Raw genomic sequence first — 27,152 nt, 5'->3', positions numbered from 1 at the left:
CACACAACACCTGGAAAATCGGGTAACTCCCACCCCAATACTGCGCTTTAGGAAACAGGCACACCAGGAGATCATATCCCACACCTGGCCGGGAGGGTCCCACACCCACGGAGCCTCCCTCGTTGCTAGCGCAGCAGTCTGTGATCTACCGGCAAGGCAGCAGCGAGGCTGGGGGAGGGGCGCCCGCCATTGCTGAGGCTTAAGTAGGTAAACAAAGCTGCTGGGAAGCTCGAACTGGGTGGAGCTCACAGCAGCTCAAGGAAACCTGCCTGTCTCTGTAGACTCCACCTCTGGGGACAGGGCACAGTAAACTAAGACACACAGACACCTCTGCACAGACGCAAACGACTCTGTCTGACAGCTTTGAAGAGAGCAGTGGATCTCCCAACACGGAGGTTGAGATCTGAGAAGGGACAGACTCCCTGCTCAAGCGGGTCCCTGACCCCTGAGTAGCCTAACTGGGAGACATCCCCCACTAGGGGCAGTCTGACACCCCACACCTCACAGGGAGGAGTACACCCCTGAGAGGAAGCTTCCAAAGCAAGAATCAGACAGGTACACTCGCTGTTCAGAAATATTCTATCTTCTGCAGCCTCTGCTGCTGATACCCAGGCAAACAGGGTCTGGAGTGGACCTCAAGCAATCTCCAACAGACCTACAGCTGAGGGTCCTGACTGTTAGAAGGAAAACTATCAAACAGGAAGGACACCTACACCAAAACCCCATCAGTACATCACCATCATCAAAGACCAGAGGCAGATAAAACCACAAAGATGGGGAAAAAGCAGGGCAGAAAAGCTGGAAATTCAAAAAATAAGAGCGCATCTCCCCCGGCAAAGGAGCGCAGCTCATCGCCAGCAACGGATCAAAGCTGGACGGAGAATGACTTTGACGAGATGAGAGAAGAAGGCTTCAGTCCATCAAATTTCTCAGAGCTAAAGGAGGAGTTACGTACCCAGCGCAAAGAAACTAAAAATCTTGAAAAAAAAGTGGAAGAATTGATGGCTAGAGTAATTAATGCAGAGAAGGTCCTAAACGAAATGAAAGAGATGAAAACCATGACACGAGAAATACGTGACAAATGCACAAGCTTCAGTAACCGACTCGATCAACTGGAAGAAAGAGTATCAGCGATTGAGGATCAAATGAATGAAATGAAGCGAGAAGAGAAACCAAAAGAAAAAAGAAGAAAAAGAAACGAACAAAGCCTGCAAGAAGTATGGGATTATGTAAAAAGACCAAATCTACGTCTGATTGGGGTGCCTGAAAGTGAGGGGGAAAATGGAACCAAGTTGGAAAACACTCTTCAGGATATCATCCAGGAGAACTTCGCCAACCTAGTAGGGCAGGCCAACATTCAAATCCAGGAAATACAGAGAACGCCACAAAGATACTCCTCGAGAAGAGCAACTCCAAGACACATAATTGCCAGATTCACCAAAGTTGAAATGAAGGAAAAAATCTTAAGGGCAGCCAGAGAGAAAGGTCGGGTTACCCACAAAGGGAAGCCCATCAGACTAACAGCAGATCTCTCAGCAGAAACTCTACAAGCCAGAAGAGAGTGGGGGCCAATATTCAACATTCTTAAAGAAAAGAATTTTCAACCCAGAATTTCATATCCAGCCAAACTAAGTTTCATAAGTGAAGGAGAAATAAAATCCTTTACAGATAAGCAAATGCTTAGAGATTTTGTCACCACTAGGCCTGCCTTACAAGAGATCCTGAAGGAAGCACTAAACATGGAAAGGAACAACCGGTACCAGCCATTGCAAAAACATGCCAAAATGTAAAGACCATTGAGGCTAGGAAGAAACTGCATCAACTAATGAGCAAAATAACCAGTTAATATCATAATGGCAGGATCAAGTTCACACATAACAATATTAACCTTAAATGTAAATGGACTAAATGCTCCAATTAAAAGACACAGACTGGCAAACTGGATAAAGAGTCAAGACCCATCAGTCTGCTGTATTCAGGAGACCCATCTCACATGCAGAGACATACATAGGCTCAAAATAAAGGGATGGAGGAAGATTTACCAAGCAAATGGAGAACAAAAAAAAAGCAGGGGTTGCAATACTAGTCTCTGATAAAACAGACTTTAAACCATCAAAGATCAAAAGAGACAAAGAAGGCCATTACATAATGGTAAAGGGATCAATTCAACAGGAAGAGCTAACTATCCTAAATATATATGCACCCAATACAGGAGCACCCAGATTCATAAAGCAAGTCCTTAGAGACTTACAAAGAGACTTAGACTCCCATACAATAATAATGGGAGACTTCAACACTCCACTGTCAACATTAGACAGATCAACGAGACAGAAAGTTAACAAGGATATCCAGGAATTGAACTCATCTCTGCAGCAAGCAGACCTAATAGACATCTATAGAACTCTCCACCCCAAATCAACAGAATATACATTCTTCTCAGCACCACATCATACTTACTCCAAAATTGACCACGTAATTGGAAGTAAAGCACTCCTCAGCAAATGTACAAGAACAGAAATTATAACAAACTGTCTCTCAGACCACAGTGCAATCAAACTAGAACTCAGGACTAAGAAACTCAATCAAAACCGCTCAACTACATGGAAACTGAACAACCTGCTCCTGAATGACTACTGGGTACATAACGAAATGAAGGCAGAAATAAAGATGTTCTTTGAAACCAATGAGAACAAAGATACAACATACCAGAATCTCTGGGACACATTTAAAGCAGTGTGTAGAGGGAAATTTATAGCACTAAATGCCCACAAGAGAAAGCAGGAAAGATGTAAAATTGACACTCTAACATCGCAATTAAAAGAACTAGAGAAGCAAGAGCAAACACATTCGAAAGCTAGCAGAAGGCAAGAAGTAACTAAGATCAGAGCAGAACTGAAGGAGATAGAAACACAAAAAACCCTCCAAAAAATCAATGAATCCAGGAGTTGGTTTTTTGAGAAGATCAACAAAATTGACAGACCACTAGCCAGACTAATAAAGAAGAAAAGAGAGAAGAATCAAATCGACGCAATTAAAAATGATCAAGGGGATATCACCACCGACCCCACAGAAATACAAACTACCATCAGAGAATACTATAAACACCTCTACGCAAATAAACTGGAAAATCTAGAAGAAATGGATAATTTCCTGGACACTTACACTCTTCCAAGACTAAACCAGGAAGAAGTTGAATCCCTGAATAGACCAATAGCAGGCTCTGAAATTGAGGCAACAATTAATAGCCTACCAACCAAAAAAAGTCCAGGACCAGATGGATTCACAGCTGAATTCTACCAGAGGTACAAAGAGGAGTTGGTACCATTCCTTCTGAAACTATTCCAATCAATAGAAAAAGAGGGAATCCTCCCTAACTCATTTTATGAGGCCAACATCATCCTGATACCAAAGCCTGGCAGAGACACAACAAAAAAAGAGAATTTTAGACCAATATCCCTGATGAACATCGATGCAAAAATCCTCAATAAAATACTGGCAAACCGGATTCAGCAACACATCAAAAAGCTTATCCACCATGATCAAGTGGGCTTCATCCCTGGGATGCAAGGCTGGTTCAACATTCGCAAATCAATAAACATAATCCAGCATATAAACAGAACCAAAGACAAGAACCACATGATTATCTCAATAGATGCAGAAAAGGCTTTTGACAAAATTCAACAGCCCTTCATGCTAAAAACGCTCAATAAATTCGGTATTGATGGAACGTACCTCAAAATAATAAGAGCTATTTATGACAAACCCACAGCCAATATCATACTGAACGGGCAAAAACTGGAAAAATTCCCTTTGAAAACTGGCACAAGACAGGGATGCCCTCTCTCACCACTCCTATTCAACATAGTGTTGGAAGTTCTGGCTAGGGCAATCAGGCAAGAGAAAGAAATAAAGGGTATTCAGTTAGGAAAAGAAGAAGTCAAATTGTCCCTGTTTGCAGATGACATGATTGTATATTTAGAAAACCCCATTGTCTCAGCCCAAAATCTCCTTAAGCTGATAAGCAACTTCAGCAAAGTCTCAGGATACAAAATTAATGTGCAAAAATCACAAGCATTCTTATACACCAGTAATAGACAAACAGAGAGCCAAATCAGGAATGAACTTCCATTCACAACTGCTTCAAAGAGAATAAAATACCTAGGAATCCAACTTACAAGGGATGTAAAGGACCTCTTCAAGGAGAACTACAAACCACTGCTCAGTGAAATCAAAGAGGACACAAACAAATGGAAGAACATACCATGCTCATGGATAGGAAGAATCAATATCGTGAAAATGGCCATACTGCCCAAGGTAATTTATAGATTCAATGCCATCCCCATCAAGCTACCAATGAGTTTCTTCACAGAATTGGAAAAAACTGCTTTAAAGTTCATATGGAACCAAAAAAGAGCCCGCATCTCCAAGACAATCCTAAGCCAAAAGAACAAAGCTGGAGGCATCACGCTACCTGACTTCAAACTATACTACAAGGCTACAGTAACCAAAACAGCATGGTACTGGTACCAAAACAGAGATATAGACCAATGGAACAGAACAGAGTCCTCAGAAATAATACCACACATCTACAGCCATTTGATCTTTGACAAACCTGAGAGAAACAAGAAATGGGGAAAGGATTCCCTATTTAATAAATGGTGCTGGGAAAATTGGCTAGCCATAAGTAGAAAGCTGAAACTGGATCCTTTCCTTACTCCTTATACGAAAATTAATTCAAGATGGATTAGAGACTTAAATGTTAGACCTAATACCATAAAAATCCTAGAGGAAAACCTAGGTAGTACCATTCAGGACATAGGCATGGGCAAAGATTTCATGTCTAAAACACCAAAAGCAACAGCAGCAAAAGCCAAAATTGACAAATGGGATCTCATTAAACTAAAGAGCTTCTGCACAGCAAAAGACACTACCATCAGAGTGAACAGGCAACCTACAGAATGGGAGAAAATTTTTGCAATCTACTCATCTGACAAAGGGCTAATATCCAGAACCTACAAAGAACTCAAACACATTTACAAGAAAAAAACAAACAACCCCATCAAAAAGTGGGCAAAGGACATGAACAGACATTTCTCAAAAGAAGACATTCATACAGCCAACAGACACATGAAAAAATGCTCATCATCACTGGCCATCAGAGAAATGCAAATCAAAACCACCATGAGATACCATCTCACACCAGTTAGAATGGCAATCATTAAAAAGTCAGGAAACAACAGGTGCTGGAGAGGATGTGGAGAAATAGGAACACTTTTACACTGTTGGTGGGATTGTAAACTAGTTCAACCATTATGGAAAACAGTATGGCGATTCCTCAAGGATCTAGAACTAGATGTACCATATGACCCAGCCATCCCATTACTGGGTATATACCCAAAGGATTACAAATTATGCTGCTATAAAGACACATGCACACGTATGTTTATTGCAGCACTATTCACAATAGCAAAGACTTGGAATCAACCCAAATGTCCATCAGTGACAGATTGGATTAAGAAAATGTGGCACATATACACCATGGAATACTATGCAGCCATAAAAAAGGATGAGTTTGAGTCCTTTGTAGGGACTTGGATGCAGCTGGAATCCATCATTCTTAGCAAACTATCACAAGAACAGAAAACCAAACACCGCATGTTCTCACTCATAGGTGGGAACTGAACAATGAGATCACTCGGACTCAGGAAGGGGAACATCACACACCGGGGCCTATCATGGGGAGGGGGGAGGGGGGAGGGATTGCATTGGGAGTTATACCTGATGTAAATGACGAGTTGATGGGTGCAGCACAGCAACATGGCACAAGTATACATATGTAACAAACCTGCACGTTATGCACATGTACCCTACAACTTAAAGTATAATAATAATAAATAAAAAAAAAAAAAAAAAAAAAACAAAAGAGACAAAGAAGGCCATTACATAATGGTAAAGGGATCAATTCATCAGGAAGAGCTAACTATCCTAAATATATACGCACCCAATACAGGAGCACCCAGATTCATAAAGCAAGTCCTTAGAGACTTACAAAGAGACTTAGATTCCCATACAATAATAATGGGAGACTTTAACACCCCAGTGTCAACATAGACAGATCAATGAGACAGAAAGTTAACAAGGATACCCAGGAATTGAACTCAACTCTGCACCAAGCAGACCTAATAGACATCTACAGAACTCTCCACCCCAAATCAACAGAATATACATTCTTCTCAGCACCACATTGCACTTATTCCAAAATTGACCACATAGTTGGAAATAAAGCACTCCTCAGCAAATGTAAAAGAACAGAAATTATAACAAACTGTCTCTCAGACCACAGTGCAATCAAACTAGAACTCACGACTAAGAAACTCACTCAAAACCGCTCAACTACATGGAAACTGAACAACCTGCTCCTGAATGACTACTGGGTACATAACGAAATGAAGGCAGAAATAAATATGTTCTTTGAAACCAATGAGAACAAAGATACAACATACCAGAATCTCTGGGACACATTTAAAGCAGTGCATAGAGGGAACTTTATAGCACTAAATGCCCACAAGAGAAATCAGAAAAGATCTAAAATTGACACCCTAACATCACAATTAAAAGAACTAGAGAAGGAAGAGCAAACACATTCAAAAGCTAGTGGAAGGCAAGAAATAACTAAGATCAGAGCAGAAGTGAAGGAGATAGAGACACAAAAAACCCTCCAAAAAATCAATGAATCCAGGAGCTGGTTTTTTGAAGACATCAACAAAAGTGATAGACTGCTAGCAAGACTAATAAAGAAGAAAAGAGAGAAGAATCAAATAGACACAATAAAAAAAGATAAAGGGGATATCACCACCGACTCCACAGAAATACAAACTACCATCAGAGAATACTATAAACACCTCTATGCAAATAAACTAGAAAGCCTAGAAGAAATGGATAATTTCCTGGACACTTACACTCTCCCAAGACTAAACCAGGAAGAAGTTGAATCCCTGAATAGACCAATAGTAGGGTCTGAAATTGAGGCAATAATTAATAGCCTACCAACCAAAAAAAGTCTGGGAGCAGATGGATTCACAGCCGAATTCTACCAGAGGTACAAGGAGGAGCTGGTACCATTCCTTTTGAAACTATTCCAATCTAGAGAAAAAGAGGGAATCCTCCCTAACTCATTTTATGAGGCCAACATCATCCTGATACCAAAGCCTGCCAGAGACACAACAAAAAAAGAGAATTTTAGACCAATATCGTTGATGAACATCGATGCAAAAATCTTCAATAAAATACTGGCAAACCGAATCCAGTAGCACATCAAAAAGCTTACCCACCATGATCGAGTGGGCTTCATCCCTGGGATGCAAGGCTAGTTCAACATATGGAAATTAATAAACATAATCCAGCATATAAACAGAACCAAAGAAAAAAACACATGATTATCTCAATAGATGCAGAAAAGACCTTTGACAAAATTCAAAACCCCTTCATGCTAAAAACTCTCAATAAATTTGATATTGATGGAATGTATCTCAAAATAATAAGAGCTATTTATGACAAACCCACAGCCAATATCATACTGAATGGACAAAAACTGGAAGCATTCCCTTTGAAAACTGGCACAAGACAGGGATGCCCTCTCTCACCACTCCTATTCAACATAGTGTTGGAAGTTCTGGTTAGGGCAATAAGGCAAGAGAAAGAAATAAAGCATATTCAGTTAGGAAAAGAAGAAGTCAAATTTTCCCTGTTTGCAGATGACATGATTGTATAATTAGAAAACCTCATCATCTCAGTCCAAAATCTCCTTAAGCTGATAAACACCTTCAGTAAAGTCTCAGGATACAAATTCAATGTGCAAAAATCACAAGCATTCTTATACACCAGTAATAGACAAACAGAGAGCCAAATCATGAACTCCCATTCACAATAGCTTCAAAGAGAATAAAATACCTAGGAATCCAACTTACAAGGGATGTAAAGGACCTCTTCAAGGAGAACTACAAACCACCACTCAGTGAAATAAAAGAGGGCACAAACAAATGGAAGAACACATCTTGTTCATGGATAGGAAGAATCAATATCATGAAAATGGCCATACTTCCCAAGGTAATTTATAGATTCAATGCCATCCCCATTAAGCTGACAATGAGTTTCTTCACAGAATTGGAAAAAACTGCTTTAAAGTTCCTATGGAACCAAAAAAGACCCCACATTACCAAGACAATCCTAAGCCAAAAGAACAAACCTGGAGGCATCACACAACCTGACTTCAAACTATACTACAAGGGTACAGTAACCAAAACAGCATGGTACTGGTACCAAAACAGAGATATAGACCAATGAAACAGAACAGAGCCCTCAGAAATAATACCAGACATCTACAGCCATCTGATCTTTGACAAACCTGACAAAAAACAAGAAATGGGGAAAGGATTCCCTATTTAATAAATGGTGCTGGGAAAATTGGCTAACCATAAGTAGAAAGCTGAAACTAGATCCTTTCCTTACTCCTTATACGAAAATTAATTCAAGATGGATTAGAGACTTAAATGTTAGACCTAAAACCATAAAAACCCTAAAAGAAAACCTAGGTAATACCATTCAGGACATAGGCATGGACAAGGACTTCATGTCTAAACACCAAAAGCAATGGCAACAAAAGCCAAAATTGACAAATGGGATCTAATTAAACTAAAGAGCATCTGCACAGCAAAAGAAACTATCATCAGAGTGAACAGGCAACCTACAGAATGGGAGAAAATTTTTGCAATCTACTCATCTGACAAAGGGCTAATATCCAGAACCTACAAAGAACTCAAACAAATTTACAAGAAAAAAACAAACAACCCCATCAAAAAGTGGGCAAAGGATATGAACAGACACTTCTCAAAAGAAGACATTCATACAGCCAACAGACACATGAAAAACTGCTCGTTATCACTGGCCATCAGAGGAATGCAAATCAAAACCACAATGAGATACCATCTCATACCAGTTAGAATGGCAATCATTAAAAAGTCAGGAAACACTGTTGGTGGGATTGTAAACTGGTTCAACCATTGTGGAAAACAGTATGACGATTCCTCAAGGATCTAGAACTACAAATACCATATGACCCAGCCATCCCATTACTGGGTATATACCCAAAGGATTATAAATCTTGCTGCTATAAAGACGCATGCACACATATGTTTATTGCGGCACTATTCATAATAGCAAAGACTTGGAATCAACCCAAATGTCCATCAGTGACAGACTGGATTAAGAAAATGTGGCACATATACACCATGGAATACTATGCAGCCAGAAAAAAGAATGAGTTTGTGTCCTTTGTAGGGACATGGATGCAGCTGGAAACCATCATTCTCAGCAAACTATGGCAAGAACAGCAAACCAAACACTGCATGTTCTCACTCATAGGTGGGAATTGAGCAATGAGATCACTTGGACACAGGAAGGGGAACATCACACACTGGGGCCTATTGTAGGGTGGGGGGAGGGGGGAGGGATAGCATTAGGAGATATACCTAATGTAAATGATGAGTTAATGGGTGCAGCACACCAACATGGCACATGTATACATATGTAACAAACCCGTACACTGTGCACATGTACCCTAGAATTTAAAGTATAATTTAAAAAAAAATGAAAAAGGAAAGAAAAGAAAAACTTGTTCCTTCTACTGTAGGCTTGACCGCTTTTCAATTCTTAAAAGTGTTTTAAAGATTGGTGGTTAAATTAAAAGTGATTTTTGACACAATAAAACATAAACCAATATATGCCAAGTAATTAATGCATAATATTATAAATGCAAGTATGGGGTGAAAGATTCATTTACTGTGCAAGAAAGATCAATGAGTACTGATGGAATAAATTTATTAATATGGAAAATGCCACCATGACTAATTTAAGAAACTAGCACTTGTGAAGTTTTGATTTAGTATTAAAGAATACCCACAACTGTCTGAAAACTTAAAAAATACCCCTTTTACCAACTACATATTTGCATGAGGTTAAGTCCCTTTATTGCTTCTTATTTTCTTTTTTTGAGACGGAGTCTCCCTCTGTCGCCCGGGCTGGGCTGCAATGGTGAGATCTCAGCTCACTGCAACCTCCGCCTCCTGTGTTCATGCGATTCTCCTACCTCAGCCACCCAAGTAGCTGGGACTACAGGCATGCACCACCGTGCCCAGCTATTTTTTGTGCTTTCAGTGGAGGCGGGTTTCACCATGTTGATCGGACTGGTCTCAAACTCCTGACCTCAAGTGATCTGCCCACCTCAGCCTCCCAAAGTGCTGGGATTACGGGTGTGAACCACCGCACCCAGCAGTCTTATTACTTTTTATTTGTTTATTTAATTATTTATTTTTTTGGAGATGGAGTCTTGCTCTGTTACCCAAGCTGGAATGCAGTGGTGTGATCTCGGCTCACTGCATCCTCCGTCTCCCTGATTCAAGCGGTTCTCCTGCCTCAGCCTCCAGAGTAGCTGGGACTACAGGTGCGTGCCACCATGCCCAGCTAAGTTTTTGTATTTTTAGTAGAGACAGGTTTCACAGTGTTAGCCGGGATGGTCTCGATTTCCTGACCTTGCTATCCGCCCGCGTCGGCCTCCCAAAGTGCTGGGATTACAGGCCTGAGCCACCCCGCCCGGTCTCTTATTGCTTCTTTAGAGCAAATTGCAAAGAAAGATCTAGAGAATCCAGTTGTCTCCTATGAAGGTCAACATGAGACTTTAAATAATATAAATACATGACACACTTTTTACTCCACTTTTTGTTGTAGAAAAGTTACTTTTTCGATGAAAAATTTCTGATAACAATATTGTTCTCTAGGAATATTTTCTGTTGTCACAACCTGGGCCATGGGTTACTACTGACATCTAGTTGGTAGCGGCCATGAATGCTGCCAAACTCTCTGCAATGCACAGGACAGTCCTCACAACAAAGCGTTATCTAGCTCATAATATCAACAGTGGTAAGGCTGTGAAATCTAATCTAAAAATAGATTTTGAAAAAAAACTCAATGTTATATTTCTACCACAGTAAATATCAATATAATCAATATAAACACATACTCTTTGAGATTCTCAATCATTTAAGAATTAAAAGAGTCTTAAGGAACAAAGAAAACACAAATAATTTGCTTTGATATTTTAGCAGGCACAATACAGCTTATGATGTCTAGAGCTGTGACCTAACACCGAGCTTGATATCTTGCAAAGCAATTAGCTAGAATAACAAGACAGGTTTCTAAAAAGCTCACCTTTGCGTGATATCATGATGTATCTCCAAGGTCACTCTGTGGAAGGAAAAACAATTCATAACAATAGATGTTACCATTTGTTAGGCCTGAAGACACTTTTTAAAATGGGGGCAGAGGAAACTCTCCTAGTGGCCCTGAAATTCAAATCTTCTAGTTCAGAACAGCACCATAAGGGCACTTTGTTTCATTTCTTGGGTTTTTGCAAAAATATGAGAACCAAAATGCGAAGCAATATGCTGTTAGAAGACACGTTTCTGTTGACGATTATAATATATAAATAATAACAGATTTCCCTGTTATATGCTCTTCTACCCGCAAAGCCTTTCATCCCATGCGATTTATTTTATGTATTTATTTATTTTTTGACTTAGAGTCTCGCTCTGTTGCTCAGATTCGAGTGCAGTGGTGCGATCTTGGCTCACCACAACCTCCACCTCCCAGGTTCAAGCGATTCTCATGCCTCAGCCTCCCAAGTAGCTGGGATTACAGGTTTGTACCACTATGCCTAGGTAATTTTTTTTTTTTTTTTTTTTTTGAGATAGAGTCTTGCTCTTGTTGCCCAGGCTGGAGTGCAATGGTGATGATCTCGGCTCACCACAACCTCTTCCTCCCGGGTTCAAGCAATTCTCCTGCCTCAGCCTCCCGAGTATTTGGGATTACAGCAATGCGCAACCGCACCCAGCTAATTTTGTAGAATGAGGCTCAAAACAACTGAGGGAAGGAAAATCTCAATTTTAGTTAATAGGCCTACACAATATTAGCACTTGTTAAAACGCCTGAAACATTAGCATGTAAGATGGATATGTCTACAGTGCTTCAAGTAGTTTTTATCCCTGAAATAATTTCACAATCACGGAATTTAAAGTTACATGCTGGAAAGGACCAATGACCTTACATGACCTTTAATTCAACACTCATTTTACAAATCAGGGAAACAAACCTTAAAACTGACTTGCCCAAATTCCCACCAAATAGGAGCAGTTTCTCTTCCTAAACTCAAATTAAGCTGTGGCTCTCAAACTTTGCTGCACGTTAAAATCACCTGAGAAGCTCTAATAACGGCTTCATCTTCAACATGAGACATTTTAATTTAATTAGTGTTGGGTATGAGTTTGGGCATCAAAGTCGTTGGTAAAAGTTTCCCAGGTGATTTCCATGTGCAGCAAAGTTTGGAATGATAGAGCTGGGGTGAAAATCAGAATCTTCTGGGATGCCTTTCTTCACATAAAGATGCCTCACATCCATCCCTATTTTCCTAAAAGGCTTCTCAGTGCCTAGAGATAGAGGGAAAGTGAAGATGGGAAGATACGTGTGTTTGCAGACCTGTATTTTGGAAAAAAAAAAAAAAAAAAAACCTTGCATAAGTGATCTCAGTGAGTTCCACCTATCCCACTGACAACACTGCACTACTGACTTGTGATCAACATTTTTCAAAATCTTTTCTTGAAGCCAATTTGCCCTATTAATTTGCTCAATAAACCTTTATTTCACCAATAGTGAATATACCAAATGATTATTTCTCAGACTTGCTGATGGCAAATTAAAAGTTACTTTACTTTCAAAAGTAGACTTCTACAAAGTAGAATAATGAGAAAAAAAGCATGAAATTTGTTTGAGCAAGATTAATCTTCAAAGCTACTTTTGAATTGTATGCTAACACATCAGAATCTTTTGAACTCAAAAGAAGCCAGGGACTCCAGTCGAAGTAGTTTTGGTGTATGTGCGCTCAAAGATTTAAGAGACTCGGCTGACTACAGACATTTAGTGATTACTCAATAGGTCCCAAAGCTCAGGACTTGATACAGAGTTTGAGTCCAGTTTTTGCGGAAACACAATTTCATCACAACTATTGTTGAAATGGAGGGAGAAAATGACATTACTATGAGTGTAAACTTGCCATTTTTAATTGCAGTAAAAGTTACTGATAATTGAATTCGCTAAAAAGGCTAGTGCATTTGAAACAAAATTGTTTATAAGCTAGTTATGTTTACAGAATGAATAGTAAAATTAAAGACATTAATAATCTAAATTAGCACTTTCCAAACTGTGTTCTAATAAATTAGCACTTTCCAAACTGTGTTCTAAAAATCAACACTCCTATCCCAAGGAGATGATAATAATGTACACTGGACAGCCCCTGTGGAGCTGGTGCTGGTGTTGGTTGTTCCTTTTAAAATAAACTTCAACTCAGGGTGCTCTCAAAGCGCATCTTTGTGGCCCACGAGGTGCTCATGCACAATGGGAGAAATTCAAATGCAGATACACTGTGGTGCCAGAAGAGGAAAAGCTGTTCCTTCTTCCCAGGCTAATGTCCAAAGTAGTGCACACTGATTTAGGTCTATAATGCATTGAAACACTAAGTTTTCACAAAAAACATTCAATAAAGGGAACCTATCCTTCTCACTGTGCTCAACATTGTCTAAAGGCATAAAGGCATCAAAAAGATACACTGTTTCTGGGATTGCTTCTCTGCTAACTGATTTTTTCCTTCCACCACAACGTCTAAGATTAAAAGAGAAATTAATACTTAATATTTAGAATCTGGATATCAATATATAGTTGATTCTAATTTCTTAAACTGATTGTGGAAGAGGACAACCAAATGGCTGAAATAATTTTAGAATAAAGGAATCCATCCCTTGGCAGTATAGTTGTACTCACGATATTATTGTCTTTGTAAGATAAGGCTGGCTGGCTGTGCTGTCATCAAGGAATATTGTCGAACATGAGCTGTATTGTTGACTGAAACGCACAGTAGATACCTGAAGGGGAAGGGAAGTATAAGCTAAACTTATCAAAGTGTATTTTTTTCTTGGTTAAAATGTGAAATGACAAAGCACTAAGATATTTCTTACACTCCATGAACTGCCTGAGTGCGGTATCATGTGCACTCTACAGAAAACCCATTGGAGGCTCTTAACTTCCAGAGACGATGTTTAAGATACGGGTTATAAAATGCTGCCCTTCATATGGTACCTGCCATCAAACCTAACAAGGATTTTATGAATTCCCTTTAAAAATCATGAGAAAAGTTTAAAATAAGATTTCATTGTTTTTTTCTACAGCAATATAAAGCAGCTGAGAATTTCTATTTCTATGATTTATTTACTATGATAAAATGTAATGCATTAAATAATACTGGTACAAGAGCATTTTATTGCAGTGAATACAAGACTAATGCATTTACTAAATTACTCATCCTAAATGTATTATTTCAGGTGATATTGGGACAAAACAAGTGTTTCAGATTCAGAGGCTCTGTGTGCCAGGGCTGCTAGGCCACCAACAAACGAGGAAGCCATAGGTTTCTCTAGTCCTATTTTCTTATGTGGAGGATAAAAAGAGTATCACTTAAATATTCTCTCACACCCTGAAAACACATGACAACTTAAAAAGCTAACTTTCACTTCATGTTTAAATAAGACTGCCATGACATGACTCAAACAAGACTCTCAGAGAATATTTTCCATTCATTTCAAAACTTGATTAATTTCATTCTATAAATCATCTGACCTGCACCTAGCCATTTTCCTGCTCTACCCCTGCTCTCTGCCTAGAATACTGCTTTTCTCTTTCCTTGTTTCAGCAAGCTCGACTCCATCTACCCTCTTGGATCTCTTTGTTGGCAGCCTCACCAATACATGTTTTTTTGTGCACTAGTTAGTTGAAGTCACCACTGCTAACAAGATACCAATTCTTGCAGAGTATTCCCCTCACGAGAAAGTATGCCTCTCCATAAGAGTAAGGGAGGGCCCTACTCTTCCTACGTCCAGCTGCTAAGCATAGAATTCTGAGTAAATCCAAAACTCTGACAAGTGTTTGACAATTCGGTTATCATTTGGAAGATAAATCTTACTACATTCAATTACAGCAAAAACATTACTAACAGTTTATTATTTATAGGTATTATTTAAGGTAGTCACAAAATAGAAACAAATAATCTAACATCAGTCAGCATAAATTAGAGTATGAAATTTTATGCTCTTCAACAATAAATGGAAGCGGTTACTTAGTAGTTTTAAGGTTTAGTGACAAAAACTACAAAATAATAGTACCTAGTAACTTAGTAAGCCAAAAAAAAAAAAAAAAAAAAAAAAAAAGCCTTACCATCAAAGGTCCAGTACCTGTTGGACGCCGAGGCCCACCCACTGATTTCTTCCACTGTACCTGCTGCCTCTCATTTTAACCCATTAAAAATACTAATGTTGTCTTCCTTATAGAGGTCTTTCACCTCTGTGGTTAGGTCTATTCCTAAGTATTTTATTTTATTTTATTTTTGCAGCTATCATAAAAGGGGTTGAGTTTTTGGTTTGATTCTAAGCTTGGTTGCTGGTGGGGTATAACACAGCTACTGATTTGTGTACATTAATTTTGTCTCCTGAAACTTTCCTGAATTCATTTATCAGTTCTAGGAGCTTTTGGGAAGAGTCTTTAGGGTTTCCCAGGTATATGATCATATCATCAGCAAACAGCAACAGTTTGACTTCCTCTTTACTGATCTGGATGCCTTTTATTGCTTTCTCTTGTGTGATTGCTCTGGCTAGACCTTCCAGTACTATGTTGAATAGAAGTGGTGAGAGTGACTGCTGCAAACCTTAGTTACATCCTAGGAAAAAGAATACTTCCTAAAATAAAACTAAGGTATCATCCTTACCCTTCTCTTTGTCTCACCCAGAAATATGTCTCACCCAGAAATATGAAGTACCATATGAAGGGCAGCATTTTATAACCCGTATCTTAAACATCGTCTCTGGAAGTTAAGAGCCTCCAATGGGTTTTCTGTAGAGTGCACATGATACCGCACTCAGGCAGTTCATGGAGTGTAAGAAATATCTTAGTGCTTTGTCATTTCACATTTTAACCAAGAAAAATGTGATGGGGGGAATTACCTGCCCTAACCCCTTCCTCAAGAAATATATTACTGTACTCTGGAATTTAGACAAAACCTTAAATCTCCAGGCTTTTTAAAGCACAAAATATAAATAAAAGCTGGGAAAGTAAACCAAAATTCTTCAGATTGTTCCTCATGAATATCCCCCTTCCTCTGCAATTCCCCAGAGTGGTAACGGATGGGTAGAGGCAGCTCAGGTGAATTACCCAGCTTGCCTCTCAACTCATTCCTCCTCCTCCTCCTCCTCTCAAAGGCTGAAGGCAGGGCCTTTCCAGTCCTCACGACCTGCCCTTCACCTAGTCCCTCCTGACCTAGGGATGGAGGCTTTGAGTCCCACAGTGTGGTGATACAGAGCACTAGTTGTCACTGCCTGGCTTTATTTAAAGGAAATGCAGTAGGCTTTTGTAGCTCTCCTCTGTAGAGCTCTGAAAAGGTTGACTACATAGAGGTCTTCTATGTTTTTACTTGGTGAAGTATTTCTCACATCTTTTGTTATCAGAGTACCATTCCAATCTCTTAACTTGCAGGTGTGTGGAAAATTGTTTTGTAATGAAAGATCTTCACTGGGGGATTGAGCAGCATTTAGTAAAGTCTATGTTTGAAAATAAAATAAAATAAAATAAAAAAATAAATGGTGAGAGTGGGCATCCTTGTCTTGTTCCAGTTCTCAGGGGGAAATGCTTTCAAATTTTCCCCATTCAGTATTATGTTGGCTGTGGGTTTGTCATGGATGGCTATTACATTGAGGTATGGCCCTTGTATGCCGATCTTGCTGAGGGTTTTAATCATAGAAGGATGCTGCATTCTGTCAAATGCTTTTTCTGTGTCTATTGAGACGATCATGTGATTTTTTGTTTTTAATTCTGTTTATGTGGTGTATTACATTCATTGACTTGTGTGTGTTAATCCATCCCTGCATCCCTGGTATGAAACCCATTTGATCATGGTGGATTAATATTATTATTATTTTGAGATGGAGTCTTGCTCTGTCACCCAGGCTGGAATGTGCAGTGGTGTAATCTTGACTCACTGCAACCTCCACCTCCCAGGTTCAAGCAATTCTCCTGCCTCAGCCTCCTGAGTAGCTGTGATTACAGGCATGCACCACCATACCCAGCTAATTTTTGTATTTTTAGTAGAGACAGGGTTTCACCATGTTGGCCAGGCTGGTCTTAAACTCCTGACCTCGTGATCCACCCGCCTCGGCCTCCTAAAGTGCTGGGATTACAGGCGGGAGCTACTGCGCCAGGTTGGATTATTTTTTTGATATGCCCTTTGAACTACAAAACATAGTTGAACGAAATCATGGACACAAACAAATGGAAAGACATCCTATGCTCATGAATCGGTAGAATGAATATTGTGAGAAGGACCATACTGCCAAAAGCAATCACAAATTCAACACAATTCCCATCCCAAACCATATATCCCAGGTTTAGGCCATGGTATCTCTGAGCCAGAAAAACCTCACACTGAGCGCTATCAGTTAACAGAAGTCCTGCTTCCAAATAAAGCAGACCAGGGACCACCACACATTGGAGGGAAGCCTCCAACAAAAGAGATCAAAACAACAGAAAAAAGGAATTCATGAGACCAGTCAAAATCAGGAGCAAAACTTTAAAAAAATATTAAAATACTCTCAAAAATATAAAATTCAATAAAAATGTAGAGGATAAAATGACAGAATATCCCAGAAGTGGAATAAAAAGACAAACTGAAAAAAATAGAAGGGGAAAAATTAAAAACCAATGTCTGTATAGTGGTCTAAGCAGCCTAGCATCTGAATAACAAGACTATCGATAAAAAAGTAACGGAACATAAAAAAATTCTCAAGAAGAGATAGTCTGCAGGTTTAGTAGCCTCAATAAAATGAGAAGATCCCCACCAAGCTGTGACTGTTATTTTTTTTTTTTTTTTTGAGATGGAGTCTCACTCTATTGTCCAGGCTGGAGTGCAGTGGAGCAATCTGGGCTCACTGCAACCTCCGCCTCCTCGGTTCAAGTGATTCTCCTGCCTCAGTCTCCCAAGCAGTTGGGACTACAGGCGCACGCCACCACTCCTTGTTAGCTTTTGTATTTTTAGTAGAGATGGGGTTTCACTGTATTGGCCAGACTTGTCTCGAACTCCTGTCCTTGTGATCCACCCACCACAGCCTCCCAAAGCGCTGGGATTACGGGCATGAGCCACTGTGCCCTGCTCCCACCCAGGTGTTATAAAATTTCAGAACCTAAGAGATAGAGAAGATCCTAAAAAGCTTCTGCAGATACCTAAAACCTGGTTGTAAATAGTGTATCACACACTGGCAATAGATTCAAGAACAACACTGTAATGACAGCACAACTGCAAAACGTCTTCAGAACCATAAAATTTAGATTCAACCTAGAGATGTCCTCTCTCTCAAAGAGGAGGGATTTTAAGGCTGGCCAGCTTTCTAAATATCTCCACCCAGGAAAATGTGTTCAGGTACAACTAGAGAGGATTACCGGACAGAAGGAAACACAGAATCAGGGACTCAGGCGATCCCACACAAGAGAGCAGTTATGTGAGATCCCAAAAGACTTTAAGGAGATAGCACAGAAAAGCAGACATCGAGCCTATCTAGGGAAAGCCACTCCATACTGAACTAGGATGACAAAAGGCCTAAGAAAGTTGCCCTCCTACAAAGAAAAAAAGGAACAAATGTGTTTTTACAGACAGAAAATATCTTTGAAAGGCATGTGATAAATGCTACAATACTTAGGGGAATAACAGCTGTTAGAAAATAGGCAAACAAATAGTCAGAAAACTAACTTCATGCTGAAAAATAATGGATGTGAAAGCAAACAGACCACCCAGAGGCTCCTTACTATATTTGGATGGATAAACTAACATCGGCTAGGAAAAAAGGGAAGATCCAGGAGAATTGCGGAAGTGCTCAGATTTCAGAACTGTTTCAGAGACAGGATGAAGGACATGTAATGCAGAGGCACAGTGAAAACACCATATGACTTAGCAGTGAATAATATTTGCAGAGTCATAATCATGTAAATATTACTGATTTAATGAAGAAGTGTGCTACAATTGGAAGAAACAGAGGGAGGAACATAAGACCATGGTGTAGCGAGGAAGGTATGCTTTCACCTGCTGTGATAGAAAATCAGTAGACAGTGCTGGCATTAACTTATTCTATTTTTATTTCATTAAAAATAAGATTAAATATTTAAGGCAGTTTTTCTTTTTTTTTGAGACAGAGATTCACTCTCTCGCCCAGGCTGGAGCGCAATGGCACCATCTCGGCTCACTGCAACCTCTGCCTCCGAGGTTCAAGTGATTCTCCTGCATCAGCCTCCTGAGCAGCTGAGATTACAGGCATGCGCCACCACACCTGGCTAATTTTGTATTTTTGGTAGAGACAGAATTTCACCATGTTGGTCACGGTTGTCTCGAACTCCTGACCTCAGATGATCCGTCCACCTTGGCCTCCTAAAGTGCTGGGATTACAGGCATGAGCTACCATGCCCAGCCTTAAGGCAGATCTTTTTACCACAACCAGACTATTGAAATGTAACTTAAATATCAGACATCCTTAAAAGGTGGACACACTAAAGACTTTTCTGGATAAATTTAATACTTAGGAAAATAGAAGAGATTTAGAAAATCCACAAAAAGAAGTCCATGCTACCATCACTGGGTCCACATTGTAATTTAGAAATCAAGAGAGACAACTTTTATGTCAAACTATCCATTTCTTAACTATTTGACTGTTTACTTACACGGTTTGTACAATTGCTTCTTCTTATTTCTACAACTAAGAATAAAAAAAAAAACTGGTCACTTCTGATACAAATACCATAAAATAAAAGTAGTTGTTAACATCTTAGTGATTACTCCTATGTAAAATGAGGCAAAATTACATTTAAAAAAACTATTTTCAATAATTTGTAATTTAAATTATCTGGCACGATTAATGTCATAAAGTCAAATCTAAAAACTTAGCTTTTCATCTACGTTACCTTTTGTTTCTATTACATGCAAGTGAAGGAATCCTCATGTACAAAAGAAAAGGGCAAAAAATTTAGGCCAGATGAAAATCTTAGCTAATAAAAAAGTTTAACTGTTGCATATATAAGCTATGATCCATTAGTATTCTCTCATTCTGTATTTACACATAGCTTACTTTAATTATCAGAAGCTAAGAGCTAACAGCTCTAAGAACTACTTCCTGACCAGGCACCTATCTCTAGATGCAACAGAATCCCTGTAAGCATCTTGAACCACACTTAGTGGTTATCTACTAATGTGCCACTAAAAACAAAACAAAAAGGGGTCTTTACACAACTCGAAAGTAATGATTCCTAATTTTTTTTTATTTTTTTTTTCAGATGGAGTCTCGCTGTGTAACCTAGGCTGGAGTGCAGTGGTGGGATCTCAGCTCACTGCAACCTCTCTGACTCCCGGGTTCAAGCGATTCTCCAGCCTCAGTCTCCTGACAAGCTGGGACTACAGGCACGTGCCACCACGCCTAGCTAATTTTTTTTTTTTTTTTTGGCCGGGCGCGGTGGCTCACGCCTGTAATCCTAGCACTTTGGGAGGCCGAGGCGGGCGGATCACAAGGTCAGGAGATCGAGACCACGGTGAAACACCGTCTCTACTAAAAATACAAAAAATTAGCCCGGCGCGGTAGTGGGCGCCTGTAGTCCCAGCTACTCAGGAGGCTGAGGCAGGAGAATGGCGTGAATCTGGGAGGCGGAGCTTGCAGTGAGCCGAGATCGCACCACTGCACTCCAGCCTGGGGGACACAGCAAGACTCCGTCTCAAAAAAAAAAAAAAAAAAAAAAAAAAAATTTTTTTTTTTTTTTGTATTTTTAGCAGAGAGGAGGTTACACTGCATTAGCCAGGATGGTCTTGATCTCCTAACCTCATGATCCACCCATCTCGGCCTTCCAAAGAGCAGGGATTACAGGTGTAAGCCACAGAGCCTTTCGTAAATTTTAATTGTAAAATGAGTATACAAACCTAATTGGACATAGTGTCTGCAGCACAGAAAAATCATTTTTGTTTTTCTAAAAAAAGGCCAGAATAATAAAAGCCTTAAGAGGGACTTGGGCCATGCTTTGTTTCCTACACTGCCTCTGCCTTTGATGCTGGAAGGGCCTTGTAGGCAAAAGTTCCTACCACTGAAGAGTGAGGGACATGGAATAGCTTTTCTTTTACCGCTTCCATGCTCTCTAGGTGAGAGAAGCCAATGGCTCTGGAAGGAGCTGGGAAATACAATTCTGATACGTGTTGGATATGTTCCCCCTCCAAACCTCATGTTAACATGTGACCCTTAATGTTGGAGACAGGGCCTAGTGGGAGGTGTTTGGGTAATGGTGGGGGATTCCCAATGAATGGCTTGGTCCCACCCTCATGGTAATAAGCAAATTCTCATTATGGTAGTTTAAAAGAGTGTGGTACTGGCCAGGTGCGGTGGCTCAAGCCTATAATCCCAGCACTTTGGGAAGCTGAAGTGGGCAGATCACCTGAGGTCAGGAGTTTGAGACCAGCCTGGCCACCATGGTGAAACCCCGTCTATACCAAAAATACAAAAATTAGCCAGGTGTTATGGTGCCCGCCTATAGTCCCAACTACTCGGGAGGCTGAGGCCGGAGAATTGCTTGAACCTGGGAGGTGGAGGTTGTAGTGAGCCAAGATTGCTCCATTGCACTCCAGCCTGGGCAACAGAGCAAGACTCCATTTCAAAAAAAAAAAAAAGAGTGTGGTACCTTCCCCCTTCCCCTCTCTCCTCCCTCTTTACCATGTGGAAAAACCTGCTTCCCCTTTGCCTTCTATCATGACTGTAAGCTTGCTGAGGCCCTCTCCAGAAGCAGATGTTGAAGCCATGTTTGTACAGCCTGAAGATCTATGAGCCAATTAAACCTCTTTTTGTTATAAATTACCCAGCCTTAGGTATCTCTTTATAGTAATGTAAAAAATGAACTCAAATTCTGATCAGAAATAACTGACTCAAGATGGGCAAAGTCTACTCAAACTATAAAAACAAAGGTTACAAACTCCCATGTTTTACTGTGCTGCATTACTTCACATATTATTATAGAACCCTCACTTGTATTCTTGCTGTTTAAGTCAACTGGAAAACTTGCTTGTGCGTGGCTTTTTAGCAAATACATGAGGATTTAACGATAACTTTAAGGAAAATAAGCAGGAGTAGGGCATGTTTAAATTGACATTACATCAAATGAAAGGGTTAATAACTTAAAAGTTTTGAGTAGCATAAACTTGGATGTGGTAAATGAATGTGCTCAGAGGACTGTGTGAGAGCAGACCCAAATCACAGATTCAATTCCTGATAATAACAACTATGTTTGTAATTTGTTTAAAAGAAAACCAAGCTGAAGCCTAAGTTCTATCATTCGTCTTTAAAATGTACTCTTTGGAGCAAAGGAAAAGGGGCCAAGAATTATGAATAAAGAGAAATCCATGACTCCTCCATCACATGACAAATTGTGTTGATAAAAAGATGGCAAAAATGTATAAACAAAAAGTTTAGATTTTTTTTTTTTTTTTTTTTTTTTTGAGACGGAGTCTCGCTCTGCCGCCCAGGCTGGAGTGCAGTGGCCGGATCTCAGCTCACTGCAAGCTCCGCCTCCCGGGTTCACGCCATTCTCCTGCCTCAGCCTCCCGAGTAGCTGGGACTACAGGCGCCGCCACCTCGCCCGGCTAGTTTTTTGTATTTTTTTAAAGTAGAGACGGGGTTTCACCGTGTCAGCCAGGATGGTCTCGATCTCCTGACCTCGTGATCCGCCCGTCTCGGCCTCCCAAAGTGCTGGGATTACAGGCTTGAGCCACCGCGCCCGGCCTAGATGTTTTCACTAACAAGATAACTAAAGGAAAATATATCACATGTTAAAATAAGACAAGCGAATATGTGAAAAGTTGAAAAATTTAAACCAATATGAGTTTTTCTAAATACTTCCTATAATACACCTGATCAAACAAGAGTTTTTACTCTTTCTCTTGGTGGAAAAAACAATGTTGTCTCACCATCTGTCTGAGAGTTCCTCTGGAATATTGTGGTTGCCTCCGGATTGGCAGAAGGGTTAAAATCCAAAGCTATATGTATAGAGGGAGAAAAGAAAAAAGATGTAATCATTTATTAAAATTTATCAAGTTGTTTACTCAACTGCTGCATTTAGGCTATTTCACTACTTTTACTTTTATTCTTATCCATTGAAATGAATGTATGGACATAAGATAGAGCCAGGCAAGATGGCACATGCTTGTAGTCCCAGCTACTCAGAAGGCTGAGATGGGAAAATCACTTGAACCCAGGTCAGGAATTTGAAGCCAGAATGAGTAACATAGTGACACCCACCTTTATTCAAAAAAAAAAAAAAAAAAGAAGAAGAAGAAGAAGAAGAAGAAAAAGAGGTAAATGTTGGCTTTGAGTTGTGTAAAATCAACTTTGCATAAAATAAATCAAGATGGCAGTAAGTTTTAAAAGACAGGTCTATTTTATAGGCAAAGTGTAAGATGTATTCTAGAGTTTTAAAATTTTTTTAAAAGTAAATTCAGCATATCTGTCACTTCCACATCATTCTGAGGACATAGAACCTTAGTTCTGTTGAGTAGCTGTCTTCCACAGACATGTGATATCTCTAAGTCTTCATTTCTTCATTAGCAATACATAGGGAGAACATACACGGGCCTTATTTATATTGGAAAGGGCCAAGTGAAACATACATAAACTGTGTTGTAATCCTAAAGAATGACAATAAAGAGCCATTTTGGGGCACTCATCCAACACTACCCATCTACCAACTGGTGTGTAACATCACTCAGAGGTTTTCTTTACATCAGTAAGCAGAGGATAAGTTTACACAAGTACTTACACACTTTGTGTATAAAGGTATAATCAATTAATTCACATAATATATTTGTTTATTCTAAAGCAATCCTTAAATATCTTGAAAAGTGAGGATAGTACTTCCAAGTTACAAAGTCACACTCATCATGAGTCTTAATTATCCTACTTCTTAAAAAATTAAGAGCCCAACCAAAGTTTAAATAGAAGAGCTACAAGACATTTCCTCTACAGTAATGAAATCTCTGGCATTTAAATGAAACCAATAAACCAACTGGATTTAATTTCGCTGTGATGCAATGTTTTCCATGAAAATTTTAGTTTTTATTCAAGAACTATATTACTACCCAGAATTACTTTTACTTAGATTCATCTCTTCGCAAAATTTTAGAGGCAAATCAACTGTTTTCTCTTTTCTACCACCACCCATCCCCTGCCTCTCCCAGCAGTGTAGAGACTGAAAAAATCCAACTTTCTTTCTTTTTTTCTTTCTTTCTTTCTTTCTTTTTTTTTTTTTGTGAGACAGGGTCTTCCTCTGTCACCCAGGCTGGAGTGCACTGGGGTGATCTCTGCTCACTGCAACCTCTGCCTCCCGGGTTCATGCAATTCTCCTGCCTCAGTCTCAAGAGTAGCTGGAACTACAAGCATGCGCCACCACGCCCAGCTAATTTTTGTATTTTTTTAGTAGACATGGGGTTTCACCATGTTGGCCAGGCTGGTCTCGAACTCCTGACCTCAGGTGATCCACCTGCCTCGGCCTCCTAAAGTGCTGGGATTACAGGCATGAGCCACCATGCCTGGCCAAAACTCCAATTTTCTTATCTTTGAACAGGATGCTATTGTCAGGAGGGGAAAGGACAAAGGGGGAGCCTCAGCAACAAACACTCTTACAGGGAAGGTCGGAGATTTTAACCTGCAATTTTTATATTACACATTAAAAGTCTACATTGATGTTTCATGTCTTTTGAAAGTTTTGACCATGAACTTCACCTATCTTTCAGAAAAAGGAGGTAAATAAAATCTGTTAAGTCACCAGAAAAAATCTGGAGACACATTTTGTGTTAAAGTAAGAATTTTAAAGTCATCAGAGCCTCATGGGCAAACTTCTTTGACAAACCCTACCCCCCCCCCCCACACACACACAGCCATTTTTCTGCTTCCCTGGTCGTGACATTCTGCACCTTTCACAATTATTTTAAGCACCCTCTTTTTTTCCCCCCTTCTGTGTTCAAATTACAGTTAGAAGAAACTAAGCAGCTTCTATCAAGGTGACTTACAGCAGCCCATTAAGAATACCATACAGCCTTTCCCATGGCAACCTCCATTCTGATTTTAAATAAGAAATCCCCAAATATCTGAATATGAACTGTCCTGAGATTTGGCTACTTTAACAAAGGAAACAATTAGGCACTTACCTGGTTCCTTCACTTAGGTACCATCTGGATAGGTACAAAGAAAAAATAAGATGGGTACTGGAAAGTTGGGATATTTGAGTTTTTATTGAGAAAAGGAAGAGAATAGTCCAAAGAAGCCTCAGCAAAGTCCCACAGGATAATAAATAGAGCTACAGACAATATTGTCTCACCATCTGTTTGACAGTTCCTCTGGAATATTGTGCTTGCCTCTGGATTGGCAGAAGGGTTAAACTCCAAAGCTATATGTATAAAGGGAGAAAAGAAAAAAAAAGATGTAATCATTTGTAAAAATTGATCAACTCATTTATTCGACTGCTGCTTATTCGACAAGAAGAGCCATAAATAAATGGTCCCATGGCAGCCTGGGAGAAAGATGAGAGAGCAAGAACTGAGCGATTGGGAGGGGAGGCGAAAAGAAACTGCTGGACTTGGTGGGGAAAGACTAAGGGGTGGGAATGCAAGGCAGAGCCAGCTCTTGTTCCTGGTCAGCTCCCAGAAAAGCTGGCTACAGACAGAAAGGAGCTCGAAGTGGGCGATGCCTCCCAGGGGACCTTGGGGACAGCAGCAGCCAGAGGCAAGCAGAAGGCAGATGGCACCCGTCACCTCCTTACCTTCAGGCATCTCCCGGTCGTGGATGTGGTGCATGTGGAGGTCCTCACCAACTTCAACAGTCACCTCAGCAGGCTGCACAGCAGCAGCCATGGGTGCCCCTGCCATCCCGGCCCCATCTCCTGCCATCCTGTCCCCAGCTCCTGCCATTCTGTTCCCAGCTCCTGCCATCCTGTCCCCAGCTCTTGCCTCATAGATCTCAGATTCAGAGGGACACATGGACCCCTGTTGCTGGTCAAACTCAGGGTCACTGGGGCGCACACAACAGGTCAGTATGTTCCCCATAAGGCGCCTCTACTGTCTGCCACCACCTGTGCCCCTGCTCACAGCTTTGGCCACGCACTCCTGCTATCCTAGGCCAAGGCTATGCTGCACTTGCAGAGACGGTCTTGTCTGCTGCTCGCCTGCCCACCTCACAGCCGGCCCTGGCCCCGGCACCGGCCGTGGCTGCGGGCCAAGGCCCGCACCCTGCCACCTCCCCTGAGCTGACTTGTCTGGGAGGGTGGAGACCAGTCGACTTATTTAATAGGTTTTGAACCCAACAAGCGCTGAGAGACACAACAACTGCCTGAAGAGAGAACAGACGGAGCTCCTCCTCCTTCTGTAGTCACCTACAGACTGAAGCCCACTGGCCCAGGTGGGAGCCCAGGCATGTGGCACACAATGCCCCACCTCACACTTCACAATGCCCTCCCCGACAGTTCACAGTGCCCCACCCTGGTTGCCACCCCTCCCCAACAGCTCAGAATGCCCCTGCCTGGGCTGCCCCACCCTGTGGCTTATGATGCTGCTGCTCTCCTGGCCCCTCGTGCAGTGCCAGGTGGACTAAGGTTTTCATTCATCACCAGCTTCCTGAGCTTTTTAGTCCTAAGAAAAGCACAGGGTAGTTCATTGCTTGAAGCCATCTTCCTCTATGAGTTCTACACAAAGCCTCAGTAGAGTGGGTCCCATTAGCAACCAAGCTGAACAACTTTTATTTACTGACTGAACGTAGATACACCTGAATGGCTGACTGCTTTTGTAACTAAACACTCCTCTCCTGTCTTCCAATGAGTGGTTGTTTTTGTCTGCAACTCGACCACAGCAATCCCTGGGGCCCTAGCTCTATTCTCAGTAAAGAGTTATGGCTGTG

At 40.5% G+C, this 27,152-nt stretch overlaps 1 protein-coding gene across 1 annotated transcript in view; it reads right to left on the bottom strand.

Annotated features, from left to right (window-relative positions):
- The window catches only part of LOC698796 (arf-GAP with GTPase, ANK repeat and PH domain-containing protein 5-like), a 32,022-nt gene extending 6,257 nt beyond the window's left edge, over nt 1-25,765 (bottom strand). Inside the window, exons 1-4 of the mRNA XM_077946417.1 lie at nt 25,582-25,765; nt 23,177-23,245; nt 13,924-14,024; nt 11,263-11,298 (exon numbers count right to left, since the gene is read on the bottom strand). Coding sequence (XP_077802543.1) covers nt 11,263-11,298; nt 13,924-14,024; nt 23,177-23,245; nt 25,582-25,584 — 209 coding nt within the window. The 5' untranslated portion in view covers nt 25,585-25,765. The remainder of the gene's footprint in view (nt 1-11,262; nt 11,299-13,923; nt 14,025-23,176; nt 23,246-25,581) is intronic.
- Nucleotides 25,766-27,152: the final 1,387 nt, after the last annotated feature.

The sequence above is a fragment of the Macaca mulatta genome, chromosome 9, assembly GCF_049350105.2.
Source record: "Macaca mulatta isolate MMU2019108-1 chromosome 9, T2T-MMU8v2.0, whole genome shotgun sequence".
NCBI lineage: Eukaryota > Metazoa > Chordata > Mammalia > Primates > Cercopithecidae > Macaca > Macaca mulatta.
The sequence above is the reverse complement of the archived record's forward strand: the minus strand, read 5'-3'. Positions and strand labels throughout refer to the sequence as shown.